This window comes from Citrus clementina, unplaced genomic scaffold (assembly GCF_000493195.1).
Source record: "Citrus clementina cultivar Clemenules unplaced genomic scaffold, Citrus_clementina_v1.0 scaffold_5, whole genome shotgun sequence".
Classification (NCBI taxonomy): Eukaryota; Viridiplantae; Streptophyta; class Magnoliopsida; order Sapindales; family Rutaceae; genus Citrus; species Citrus x clementina.
In genome coordinates this window covers 12201847-12214961 of record NW_006262201.1, presented here as the reverse complement: position 1 = coordinate 12214961, position 13115 = coordinate 12201847, and the positions used below count along the sequence as shown (strand labels likewise).

The window sequence follows — 13115 nt, the reverse complement described above, 5'->3', positions numbered from 1 at the left end:
AGTACATTCAAGTAAAGTTTTTTTTGTGTTCTATATATTTAAATGGTTAGAATTTTTAATTTAAATTGTAAAAATTCGTAGATTTGTGCTTTTTATATATTTAAATTGTTATTATTTTTTTAAAAAATTTAAATGGCTGGAAATAATGGAATAAATTATAACAATTTCTGAATGTGTTTTATATATGTTAGGATTTTTCTTAATTTAAATGGTTGGAAATAATGAAATAAATTATAACAATTTCTGAATGTGTTTTATATATGTTAGGATATTTCTTAATTTAAATTGCTGGAAATAATTGAATAAATTATAACAATTTATGGATGTGTTTTATATATTTAAATTGTCAAGAATTTTTAATTTAAATTGTTAGAAAGTAATGGATTAAATTTATAGCAATTTCTGGAAGTGTTTTATATATATTAGGATTTTTTAATTTAAATTGCTGGAAATTATGGAATAAATTATAACAATTTTCGGATGTGTTTTATATATTTAAATTGTTTGGATTTTTTAATTTAAATTGCTGGAGATAATGGAATAAATTATAAAAATTTGTGGATGTGTTTTATATATTTAAATTGTTAGGATTTTTTGTTACTGGACGAAAATGTTATATAAGTTTTTTAATACAAATGTTAATTGTTTTGTAGAAATGGAGAATTTGGAAAATGAGCATGCATTTCAAGAGTTGCAAGAAACAAGAGCTAACAATGTAGATGAAATTGTGCAACCGAAAAATGTGAGCCAACTCTTGGAATGTTATTTGATAGTCATGAAGAAATGTGTGCATTTTACAAAGCTTATGGTAAACAAGAGCGGTTTCCTGTGAAGGTTCAAAGTACTAAGAAAAAGACTAATGGAATTGTAAAATATGCGACATTTGAATGTGGGCGTAGCGGCAAGTCGGAAAGTAAATCTGCTAATGCATTGAAGCCGAAACCTAATGTGAAAAATGGTTGTGATGCAAAAATTGGAGGTTGTCTAAATGAAGATGGAAAATGGGTTCTTCGAACTTTAAATTTTCAACACAACCATGGATTGAGTCCAGACAAAGCTAGATATTTCCCATGCAATCACATAATTAGTGCAAGTGCTAAAAAACGAATTGAAATGAATGATTGTGCGAGAATTATAATTGCCTAAAATTTCAATTCTATTGTTGTTGGAGCTGGTGGGTATGAAAATGTGTCATTTTTAGAAAAAGATTGTAGAAATTTTGTTGACAAAACAAGATGATTACAACTTGAGAAAGGAGATGCTATGGCGCTTTTAAAGTACTTCCAGAAAAGCAAGCAGAATGTAATGAGTTTTATTTTTTAGCATTGATTTGAATGAAGAGGATCGATTAAAGAATGTGTTTTGGGCATATCAGAGGAGTAGGGCAGTTTACAAATATTTTGGAGATGTCTTTACATTTGACACTATATATCTGACCAACAAGTATGACATGCCATTCGCGCCCTTTGTCGAAGTTAATCACCATGTGTTAGCCTATATGTTTATAAATATTGATTTTGATGATAACAAACCACATGTGTTGGTTAAACAAAATTTTATGTATTGTGCTTTTATAATAAGAAAATGATTTTATGAAGTTAAGTTGTTTTTCAAGTTATGGATTAAAATGAAAGAATTTTACAATCTTTAATTTTAATAAATATTGTTTTGAATTTCGGATTTGGACTTATTTGAAACTATTTAAATATTTTGGGTCATTCTATAATTTCACATATTTTGGGTCATCTCATAATTTCATAAAGTTTTGGGATTAATAAAGTAATATTTAGAAATTCTGAAATTGGACTTATTTGAAAAGATTCATAACGCTTTGGGCCATAATACTATTATATAAAGTTTTGGAGTCAAATTATAATTTTAGAAAATAGTTCACTGTAGCAGTTACTGTAGCGAGCGGCTTTCCGGATCCTGACAAATGGTAGTCCGGATTTAGGCAGTAAACTTCTGGAACATAAACGGCTATTCGGATTTCATTAGCGGCATACTAGATATTCAAGAATTCAAATTTTGGCTGTAACGGTAACATTAAACGGCTAACCAGATGTCCATAAATGGTAAGCCGGTTATCACTAAAATGTGCATAACGACTAGTTTTTTAGATCAAACTATATAAACTCAAATCCAATTCGTTTTTGGTAATCTTAGCAAGTATAAACAAGTGCACGCAACATATATCGAGCTTCAATTTCGTAAATCATCATTTATTGAATCATTTTTGTTCTTCAATTTATATATATACTCTTTGAGAGAGTTTAAGTGTGTGAGACACTTGAGTGAAGAGATTGTGAGATAATCTCTTTGTTGTAAAGGTTCATTGACACATTGGAAGTCAATTGTAAGCTTCTGAAACCTTGGAAGACTTGGATAGTGAAATCTTCAGGCTTGAGTTGCTTGGAGCCGTGAATGTAGGCAGGAATAGCCGAACCACGTAAAAATCCTTGAGTTTGCTTTCTCTTCCCCTACTTATTTATTATTGTGCTTTCATTGAATTTATTGTTTTTGAATTTATTAAGACATTAGATTGAATTGTTGTGTGGTTTGCTTAGCTTAAGTTTTAAAAACCCAATTCACCCCCCTCTTGGGTTGCATAACTTATATCTCACCATGGACAATCTATTTTGTTAGGATGCAGATTGATTTCACATGATGATATAAAGACATTTACATGGTTATTTGAGGTGTGGCTATCATGCATGTCTAATTCTCCCCTTGATATCATTTTAGATCAAGACAGGGCAATGCAAAAGGCAATTGAAAATTTACAGATCAAGACTGTTTTTGGACAGGGATGTCAACAACTCAGCGAATTGAAAGTATAATTGCATTTTTTTATGGGTTTGTTAACTCAAAAACAAATCTGAAACAATTTGTGAAGCAAAATGAAAATGCATTGAGGAGGAAAGCTGAATTAGAATGGCAAGCAAATGCCAAGTGTTTCAGTAAAAGGACACCATGTGTATCAAGATATGAGATGGAGAAGTAAGTTGAAGAGATGTACACAATTTCTAAGTTTAAAGAAATTCAATAAGAATTGACTGCACTGATGTATTATGATATATTGGATTTTGTGGGATCAATATATAAAATAATTGAATCATTTTGGCAAGGTCGGAGAGGCATCTTTGAGGTTGTTTTCGAAGAAGCTGAGTGTGAAATTAATTGTATATGTTCAAAATTCTAGTTTATGGGGATTCTTTGCAGGCATGCCCTTGCAATGCTAATGCGTAACCCAGTTGAATTACTTCCAGAAAGATACATTTTATCAAGGTGGAGGAAAGATGTGAGGAGATGTTATAACAAGGTGAAAGTTAGTTATGGTGTGCAGAATTTGTCCATCCAACCAGAAAGATATGAAAAAATGTGTAACGTTTTCAGTGAGGTTGCAGACATAGCCTCTGATAATGAAAATAGCTATAAAACAGTGATGGATTGCATTGAGAAAGCAATGAAGGATCTACCCAAGCAAATTCGCTGTGAAAGTGTGGAAAAAACTAATATTGGTGGAGCAAGTTGTAGCAGCAACAAACAAATTCACAGTGAGAGTGTGGAAAGAACTGCTACTAGTGAAGTAAGTTGTAGCAGCGATAATGTTCAACTTGCACTGAATGATCTAGTAGTGACACATCGTAAAGGCCGTCCATCTTGCCTAAGGAAAAAATCTTCGATTCGTACGAAATCCGTTCAAAGGAACAAGACTGCACAGAAAAATAAAGTATGATTAAAACAAAGATCTATTTTCTAATTAATTTGATCTTAGTTTAATTGTTTTTAATAATCTTGTAGGATTTACAAGAAAATGCCCCATCATCTTATCGTGTGCCTAATGAAATCTCCACATAAGGGAGCAACATAGCCACGTTAAATTTTTTGAATTTGTCTTTTATTTCGAGGATATGTAACTAAGTATAAGATTGAGCATATATAGACGCTACATGAAGGAAGTACTATTTACAGAAATCTCAACCAATGCGGCACTATAAGCTATTATAATGTAAGAATTAAATTATTTAAATTTTAGTTTTAAGATTTTTATATGAATTTTACATATATTTTATTATTTGATTAGATACCTATTTACCCATCCCAATTCAATGAAAGCAACATTTATCAGTCATTTTCTTATAATTGACACATAGTAAGTTTTGTTTATAAGTCATTAATGTATACTTATATTTTAATATTTCTGTAATGTAATATGATGTTTATTTTTATGTATTATAGCAACTAGTCCCACCGTATACTTCGCAGTTACATTATTATTTTTCCTTCGATGACCTATCAAGGATCTCAAAGTGAGAATTTCCAACAGTTACTACAGTAGCAGCAGTATAATGAAGATAACAATCATGATGCTTGATTTGTATTTTGACTTTAAATTGTAGTGATGGAATAATGTTTTGTGTTAAATTGAACTTTAAAATTTTGAAATTATTATGATGGATTAATGATATATGTTAGATCCGACTTTAAATGTTTAAAATTATGTTAGATTTGACTTTAAATGTTTGAAATTGTAGTGATGAAATAATGTTTTGTGTTAAATTGAACTTTAAATATTTGAAATTATTGTGATGGATTAATGATATATGTTAGATCCAACTTTAAATGTTTGAAATTATGTTAGATTTGACTTTAAATGTTTGAAATTGTAGTGATGGAATAATGTTTTGTGTTAAATTGAACTTTAAATTTTTGAAATTATTGTGATGGATTAATGATATATGTTAGATCCGACTTTAAATGTTTGAAATTATGTTAGATTTGACTTTAAATGTTTGAAATTGTAGTGATGGATCAATGATATATGTTAGATTTGGCGACTTGTGTATCATTGCATTATTGTTGTTTCTTTTGATACACATAATATCTCTAGACATGCATAGGGTCTAGAGGAAAAAGTTATTCCTTCTTACAGTTAAACGTTACAATTCATACATAACAATCACTTTGTTTAAATTATTTAAATTTATACATAACACGAGGTACAATTTCATTTATGCAAAATACATATAGCAATGATTATTCCTAAAATACAACATACAATGGATAATATAGGCAGAATAATACAACCATTTATGCCTTTATCAGTTTGTACAACTTTGTCGCATGTAGGCACTTCAATTTGCACCCCCTTTTTGAGTGTTTCCACAATAAATTTTGTAGTTTCTAATATATTGGATGTCTCTGGCAATTTTTCATGCCTTTTTTTTTTGTAATCATTGTAGGCTATTTCGGCATCCAACAAAGATTTATAAGATTGACAAGAATTCTCTTTGAATCCATTTACTTGCATCTGGCATTCAAGCTAAGAATTATATATGTCCGGCTTTCGTCATTTGAAAACAACATAACATCTTTGAGTAGGCATTTGAATTCTACATTGAAAAAATTCAGATAAGATATTATATGCAAAATACAAAAACATTAGTAAGAACTATGTTACTTAATATTAGTAATAAATTTAAATTTCTAACCATGTATCTTAAGATTTAGAACTGATAGATGGAGAAGTTAAAAAATTCAGTAACTATCCTCTTAATATGTATAAACAAAACTAATTATTTCTTAAATTAAATATTATGCAAAATGCAAAGCTATTCAAATCAATTATTATGCAAAAATTCGGTGCATTTCAAAGCCAAAAATTATCACAAATAAACATTTTAGACAGTGATGCTGGAGAAATTTATGCAAAGAAACTTACTAACTTTGTCGAGAAGCGATTGAAGTCTGAAAGAGCTGCCTCCGTAAGTTTCATTCATAAATATTCTAGACTAAATTTTCAATGTACATTTTTATTTAATATCCTTTTGAATGCACGGAGTTATTGTAACTTGACTTTTCTTAAAAGAGTTAAAAGGCATGTCTAGAATCTTATGTTTATTTACTGGTAAATGAAACTGCCTGTATTCTACATATGTCTCATTTTAATGAACTCTTCAGCAGTGGGCATTTCAAAGCCAAAAATTATCACAAATACAATATTTTTCAAATCAACTTATCACACAAAAATTATCACAAATCACTTGATTAATTTTTTCTTTTTACATAATTATCATTATTCCTTTCACACAACTATCATACACAAATAAAATATCTCACAGAATCCAAAACAAAATATTATTTTTTAATTATTTGACAAAAATTGATACAAAATATTGATTATGTATGAACGGAGGGGAAGTTTGTTCGTTTCCGGTTGTTCTGTTGGTGGCAGCTCCGTTGTAGATCGATCGTGTCCATTGTAGATCGATCGTCAGCAGGCGTTGGGGACGAGTTCTGATACTACCAGTAGCGTTGGATGGTGATGGGGATGAAGTTAACGAATGGGACGAAGTTAACGAAGTGCTATCGTTTTCAAACAAGTGGAGGGGATTAAACAAATCCGGAGAACGAGTGGCTGGGGAGGGAGGAGAACAAGTGGATAATGTATAAGGAAAAAGATAAAAGGAAGATATTTGAGTTGCTTTTTTCTATTTTTTATTCTTTATTTTTTATTTATTGTGGTCCCATGCATTTCCAAATTGGCCTAAGGGAACGCGTGAAATGACAAGCCCACGCCACCGTTTCTGTTGTCCTTTAGTCTTCCTTTCGTTTATTTATCATTTTCCTTTCGATAAATTTTGTATTTCCATCAACACCCATATTGAAAGTAACATAATCAAGAGGACTATCCAATGTACATAATTAGATGTTTCTGCCAACTTCTCTAATGCTAAGGAATTCATTCTCCATAAATGTGACATCTCGTGATTCTAATTCACTCACACTTTCATCTGGACGTTCACCAATGAACACGTGCCTTTTGAAACATTCAAAATATCTAATAAAAATCTATTTTTTACCTCATGCTCCCAATTTTTCATATTTATGAGATGGTTTGTGAATGTAGGCTGCAGACCCCTATAGTCGCATATGAGTTAGATTGGACTTTCTTCCTATCCATAACTCATAAGGTGTAGAATCGACTAATTTAGAGGACACTTGGTTAGGTATATAGGCAACAATCAATAAAACATCTCCTCAATAAGAAACCAGAAGACTTACTTTAGACCTAACCATTTCCAACAATATTGTATTCCTTCTTTTTGCCCCATTGACATGTCTTAAAAGTGATTTATAACTCCCAAGTATAAGAGTGTCTTATTATATTATAATTCGGTGAGCCCAAGGTCGATTCAAAGAGAAATGATTTAATTTTTTATTTAAGTTTATAAAAAAATTAAAATTAAAATTAAAAATATGCAATTTAATTTAAGAAAAACTATGAAATTGAATTAGTTAGGGTTATGGATCCACTCCTAGTAATAAATACAATTTAACAAATTTTTTATTTTATTTCCCAAAAGATTAATTGTATAAATTAAAATAATTTTTCCATTAATTTTATTATGGATTAAGATTAATTGTTAGGGTAATTTTCCCAAAAGATTAATTGTGTAGAAAACATCTTAAAGGAGAAGGATTCGACCACCACATAAAGTCAATTTGCAAGTGTATATTCCTTTTACTTCAACTCTAGAGTTGTTCCTCACGTATATTCATCTCATCCCTTGACTCATCTAATGATACTCCACAAAAGTTTCATGATCTCGAGCTATGTAATATGTCGCTCTCGAGTCTATAGTCCACGTAGGACAATCATAAGAACATAACTAATAACATAAGTGCAATTTATTAGAGTGGAGTGGGGTCATATCTTTTCTGACTCAGTACACTCTCGAGCAAATAATAATAATAATAATAATAATAATAATAATAATAATAATAATAATAACAACAACAATAATGATAATAGTGTTAATAATGATAAATTAATTATTATTTTTATCATTATTTTTATTGTTAATAATGATAATATTAATAAAAATAATTAATAATAACCAAAATTATAAAGTTAATAAAATTTAATAATAATAATAATAATTTTTATTAATGACATTTAAAATAATAAAATTAATTGTGATTTGAATGAGGGTAATTTGGAAAATATAAAAAACGTAAAGGGATACAAAAGTAAACATATATTTCATTCCCATTTCTTCATTTTCATTTTCATTCTTTATTCCCAAATTGTGTGGAACCCACACATTTTATTTTCATTCCCCAATTATAAGAAATATCCACTCCACTCTCATTTCAAGAGAGAAGACTGCCTTCACACAATTATTTACATAATTGTGAAGGAAATTTTAGCCCCCACAAAAATAATTAATGTACTTGCACACTAGATGAAAGTTAAATTATGATCGTTTATAGAGTTAATTATTATTTTTAGGATCAGAAGGCAATCACAGAAATGTCGAAAAGCCTAGAGTAAGAACCAAAATCAATGCAATCGGCTAACTAAAAGAATTTTAAGATAATGAAGTTATTTAACCTTTCATCAACTTCTTATTCAAATTTACAACCATCCCTATGTGTTCAAACTCTGCAACTTCCACTTGGGTGGATAGTTAATAGATTGATTTGGGTCATTCGATCATGGACGACCCACTCATGTCTTATAAAAGTGATTAGATTTTTAAAATTATTTTTTTGCTATTTTTAAAATTTATTGTAAGATAAGTTAATTTTGTCAAAAATAATTTTTTAAAAAATTTATTAAATATTAAAATTAATTTTTAACTTTTTAAAATTACGTTTATATTTTTTTAAAATAATTCGAAAGGGCTCTAAAAGATTAACCAATTAAAAAGTAAAAACTCAATAATTTAAAAATTTTGCCACATTTTATAACCTCGACCCCTGTGCAGTCATTTTTGACTGTTGTGAAAAAGCAAAACGACACGCACGCTCTCGTCGCCCACAAGAGTGCTAGCTGAGGCCTGAGGGCACTCGATTTTCTTAAGTCGAGTCACTTTCGCTCATTCTCCATTAATAACCACTAAAACTAACATTTAAAATAAATAAATATTAAAATATATAAAATTAAAAAATCTATTGTATCATGCAATGATTCATCGTCATCTATGGCTATCACTTGTTCTTCTTCATCTCTAATTTGTTTTTCATCTGATTTCGCTTCTTCTTCGCTTAATTTATTCTATTCAAAACCAAATATTATAATTAGAACCCATTTGTTATTTTGCCCCCGAAACCAAAAGCCATTGAATTCCTCGGTTTCCGACAAACGGAGAAATAGAGTGTCTTTCTTTTCAGGATTTTCGAACAAAAGAGTTGAGAGCTTCAAGGAGGAGCTTTTCCAGGCAATAAAGCCTCTTGATCGTGGCGCCGAGGCTTCTCCTGAGGACCAATCACGTGTTGATCAGGTGATTTTATTCATACTGTTTCTTTGAGCTTTATAAATTGATATACCTAGCTTGTTTGGAAGCAAAGAAAGTAGTATGAGAAAGTGAGGGAAAAATGAATGATGAGAAAACTTTTTATGAACTAAATTTGGATGATAAACAGAGAATTTTGAATGAAAAGCAAGAATATTTAATATCACAATAATATTAAGAAATGATGCTGCAGCTTTTACCTTTTTTTTTGGGGGGGTACTTATATGAGGGGACCCCTTTTATTGGCTTGCGATTAATATGTGTGTAATTTGGATTAATATGAATCGATGCGGCAGTTCATAAGTAATTTGGCCTGGTAAATTAGTTATTAATGTGTATTAGAGAGGTTGAAAATTTTAATTCATTAACAATTAATCGGAGGTAATTAATCAGATGGTGAGGGAGCCATGGCTCACAAATGATACTGAAAATTTCTAGGCATTAGTTGTACTATACTGAAAACTAAATTTAGGAGCAATATCTAGAGTTGTAGATCGGCTATGGTTCATTGCATGCACAGCAAGCAAGGGAGAGATTGGCTCATCGTTTTACTCTTTACAACATGCAAGGGAGAGGTTGGCTTATCGTTTTACTCTGCACAGCATGCAAGGAAGAGATTGGCTCATCATTTTACTCTACAATTTCTATTAGCTGCTGATTTATTGAAGATGTATATATAAGTTATTCCATTTTCAAAATTCTTTAGTTGTGTCACTTAAGAAAGAAATTTTAGGATGAATTATTTCTTTAAATTTTATCTATGTACTTAAATTTGTTTGAAATTTTCTGTTGATAGTGGGATTGTAAAACTTCTTTTTTCGATCAGATTGCTCGCAAACTTGAGGCAGTGAATGATATAAAGGAACCTCTAAAGTCTAACTTACTGAATGGGAAATGGGAGCTTTTATATACTACATCTCAATCACTTCTGCAGACAAAGGTTGGATCTTCATCCCCCCCGCCCCCCGGCTGCTTCAGTTCTTAGCTTTAGTTACACTTTTTTTTCCTTTAGATTTAACATTTATATGCAAGTCTCCTAGCATTAAAGTAAAATGTTCTCCTAGCATTAAAGTAAAATGATTTTCATCACTTTGATGTGACAGAGACCAAAATTCCTGCGACCGAATGGAAAAATCTACCAGGCAATAAATATCGACACATTGAGAGCTCAAAATATAGAAACTTGGCCATTTTTTAATCAGGTGATCATTTTTCTTGTTCAATAATATCAGTTGACATTCATTGTCTGCCTATTATATAATTTACTCGGAATTTTTATTTTTTGATAGCTACACAGACAGAGTAGTGCTAAAAAGATGAAACAGACTGGTATATTTTTAAATCTTTCTTTTTCTCCATCTAGTCCCTTTGATTCTGCCAACAAGCAATTCCATTGCTATCCAATGTGAGGTTTGATTTGCTAGTTTCTTTGACATTTATTGTTTACATATTATATAATTTGTAATACTTGGAATTTTTATTTTTTGATAGCTACAAATTAAAGACAGAGTAGTGTATATGTTTAAATCCTTCTTTTTCTCCATCTAGTCCATTTTGATTCTGCCAGAAAGCAATTCCACTGTTATCCAATTTGAGTTTTAATTTGCTAGTTTCTTTGACTAGCAAAATCTACTCAGTACATGTGTCCAATTTAATTTACTATGATGCTATATATTATTTAATATCGTGTTTGAGATCAATGTATCAATATTTCTGCAGGCCACAGCGAACTTGGTACCTCTAAATTCTAAAAGAGTGGCTGTTAAATTTGACTATTTCAGGATTGCAGGTCTGGTATGTGATATGCAGTATCCAATTTCAAATATATATATATATAGGGGTAGGTTCAAGAGACACAATATTCAACATAATTTTAAGCACTCATTTTTAACCATTAGATTACAACTCATTAAGGGGTTGAGATTAAAGCTGACATGGAATATATTAATTGTAAAACTAGTAAATTAATGTGGGTCCACTATGATAATAAATTATTTACCTAATCTTCTCTTTTTTTTATTAAGGTGTTCCTCCACTTTTTTCCCTTTCCTCTGTAATGTAAGAGAACTGAAAGACTTCTATCTCAAACTAATTTACAATTGATAAGTGCTCTAAATTCATTTTCAAATTAATTTAGGATAAATCTAACCTTTTTTTTTTAATTATCTTGAACAAATCTTTCTAAAATTTCAGGAATATAAACCGTGCTGTACATTGCCACAGAATGAATATCCATGATGCTAATATTTAACCAACTTGCAGAATGAATTAATAATGCATGTAAGATTAAAAACAGATCTTGCTAGAGAATATAAAAATGGATCAGCCCATCCAATTTTGTGAGTTTGGATCCTAAATCATCCTTCTGTTGAAGAGGCTAAAGAAGCGGTGGGAGATGCGGCTTTATTCCTCCTTCTGTAATGATTCATCCTATAATCTATATTTTGAATAAACTCAATTCAATTAATCAGCACAATGTCCTTTCTGAATCTTGCAAGCTTAATAAAAGTAGAAATTGCATCTTCATGAACTAGAAGTCTTTTGTTTCATCTACGGCAGTGAGGAAGAGAGAGAAACAAAATAGAGAAATGTAAGAGAGAAGAATAAGTAAATAATTTATTACCATAGTGGACCAACATTAATTAATTAGTTTTTAAAATTAATATATTCCATGTCAGCCTTAATCTGAACCCTTGAATGAGTTGTAATCTGATGGTTAAAAATGTGTGTTTAAGATTGTGTTTAATATTGTGTCTCTTGAACCTACTCCATTTGGGTGTAAATATTGTATGTGCAATGGCAGAAGCATTGAGCAAGTGCAAATTCTAATATAATAATAAAGTAGCACTATTTTCTTAATATGTACTTATGTAATAACTAACCTTAATCTATTGTGACATAGATACCAATTAAGTCACCTGGTAGCGGGCGTGGACAATTGGAAATTACATACTTGGACGAGGAGTTAAGGTATGAAGTGCAAATTTCCAGCTAATACGGTAAATTGTCACATATACAAATTAAATAGGGGGAAAATCTATTTATTTGCTAGATTTTGAGTTAACACGTACTAAAATTGGGATAACAACTATCAATATAATTCGACGTTTCTATACCAAATGATAGTATGCTCAGTTCAATTGTTTTACAGGCTTGATTAAAAATCTAATGCCCATTTAAAGCTCTTTAATAATGCTTTCAAAATTGAAGTGAATGTCCCCCCCCAAAAAAAAACCAGCCTTCGCGGAACTACTAAATGCACTAATCGATAATCAAGTTTTCGGTCTTTTAACTATAGTTTAAGTTCTGTGTCATTTTTTCTAGCATTCTGAATTTACAATCACTTAATCATAAGTCTTGCAAAAACTGCTCTCTATTGTTATTTTTATTTTCTTTGATGATGATATATTTGCAAAACATTAGTTATTTACATTGAATCATGTTTTCTCTTTAATTAAGAATCTCAAGAGGGAATAGAGGGAATCTGTTCATTTTAAAAATGGTGGATCCGTCCTATAGAGTTCCTCTCTGACGCCGCCTTAGCGAAAAAAGGGATCATTGAAGCGCACACAAGTAAATTTTCAGATTGCCAGAGTTGAAATCAAATCTGCTCAATCAATTAGCTGCTAATTGGCCGAGGAAACTGAAAATATACTTACTCTGCTTTGTTGCTAGCGCACAGTTTGTGTGAGTACTTTGTTTAACTTCTAATTTATAACTTTTGTAATCCATGCCATGAATGATATGATTTGTATAGTACAGTACGTATCAAGGGTATTCCAAAATACTAAATACACAGTTACGCATGAA

At 30.4% G+C, this 13115-nt stretch overlaps 1 protein-coding gene across 4 annotated transcripts; it reads left to right on the top strand.

The window, feature by feature from the left end:
- The first annotated feature begins 8925 nt into the window (after positions 1 to 8925).
- On the top strand, positions 8926 to 13115 carry LOC18042496 (probable plastid-lipid-associated protein 4, chloroplastic). Of its 4 annotated transcripts, none has more exons than XR_002905674.1 (7): positions 8926 to 9293; positions 10132 to 10245; positions 10409 to 10507; positions 10595 to 10634; positions 11025 to 11094; positions 12208 to 12275; positions 12765 to 12786. XR_002905674.1 is itself a non-coding variant. In XM_006431884.2 (6 exons), exons 1-6 carry the CDS (start codon positions 8994 to 8996, stop codon positions 12835 to 12837), a joined length of 729 nt encoding a protein of 242 aa, XP_006431947.1. In that variant the 5' UTR covers positions 8926 to 8993; the 3' UTR covers positions 12838 to 13115. The 4 variants fall into 4 exon arrangements, 1 of the variants encoding a protein (XP_006431947.1); XR_002905672.1 differs by having other exon boundaries at positions 10595 to 10710; XR_002905673.1 differs by lacking the exon at positions 10595 to 10634.

What these genes read in the sequence shown, in the direction of transcription:
- LOC18042496 (XM_006431884.2), top strand. Translation starts at nt 8,994, where the DNA reads ATGGCTATCACTTGTTCTTCTTCATCTCTAATTTGTTTTTCATCTGAT. An exon ending in CTTGGCCATTTTTTAATCAG is followed by an intron (nt 10,508 to 11,024) that starts GTGATCATTTTT and finishes ATATTTCTGCAG; the next exon opens with GCCACAGCGAACTTGGTACC. An exon ending in TACTTGGACGAGGAGTTAAG is followed by an intron (nt 12,276 to 12,764) that starts GTATGAAGTGCA and finishes TCTTTAATTAAG; the next exon opens with AATCTCAAGAGGGAATAGAG.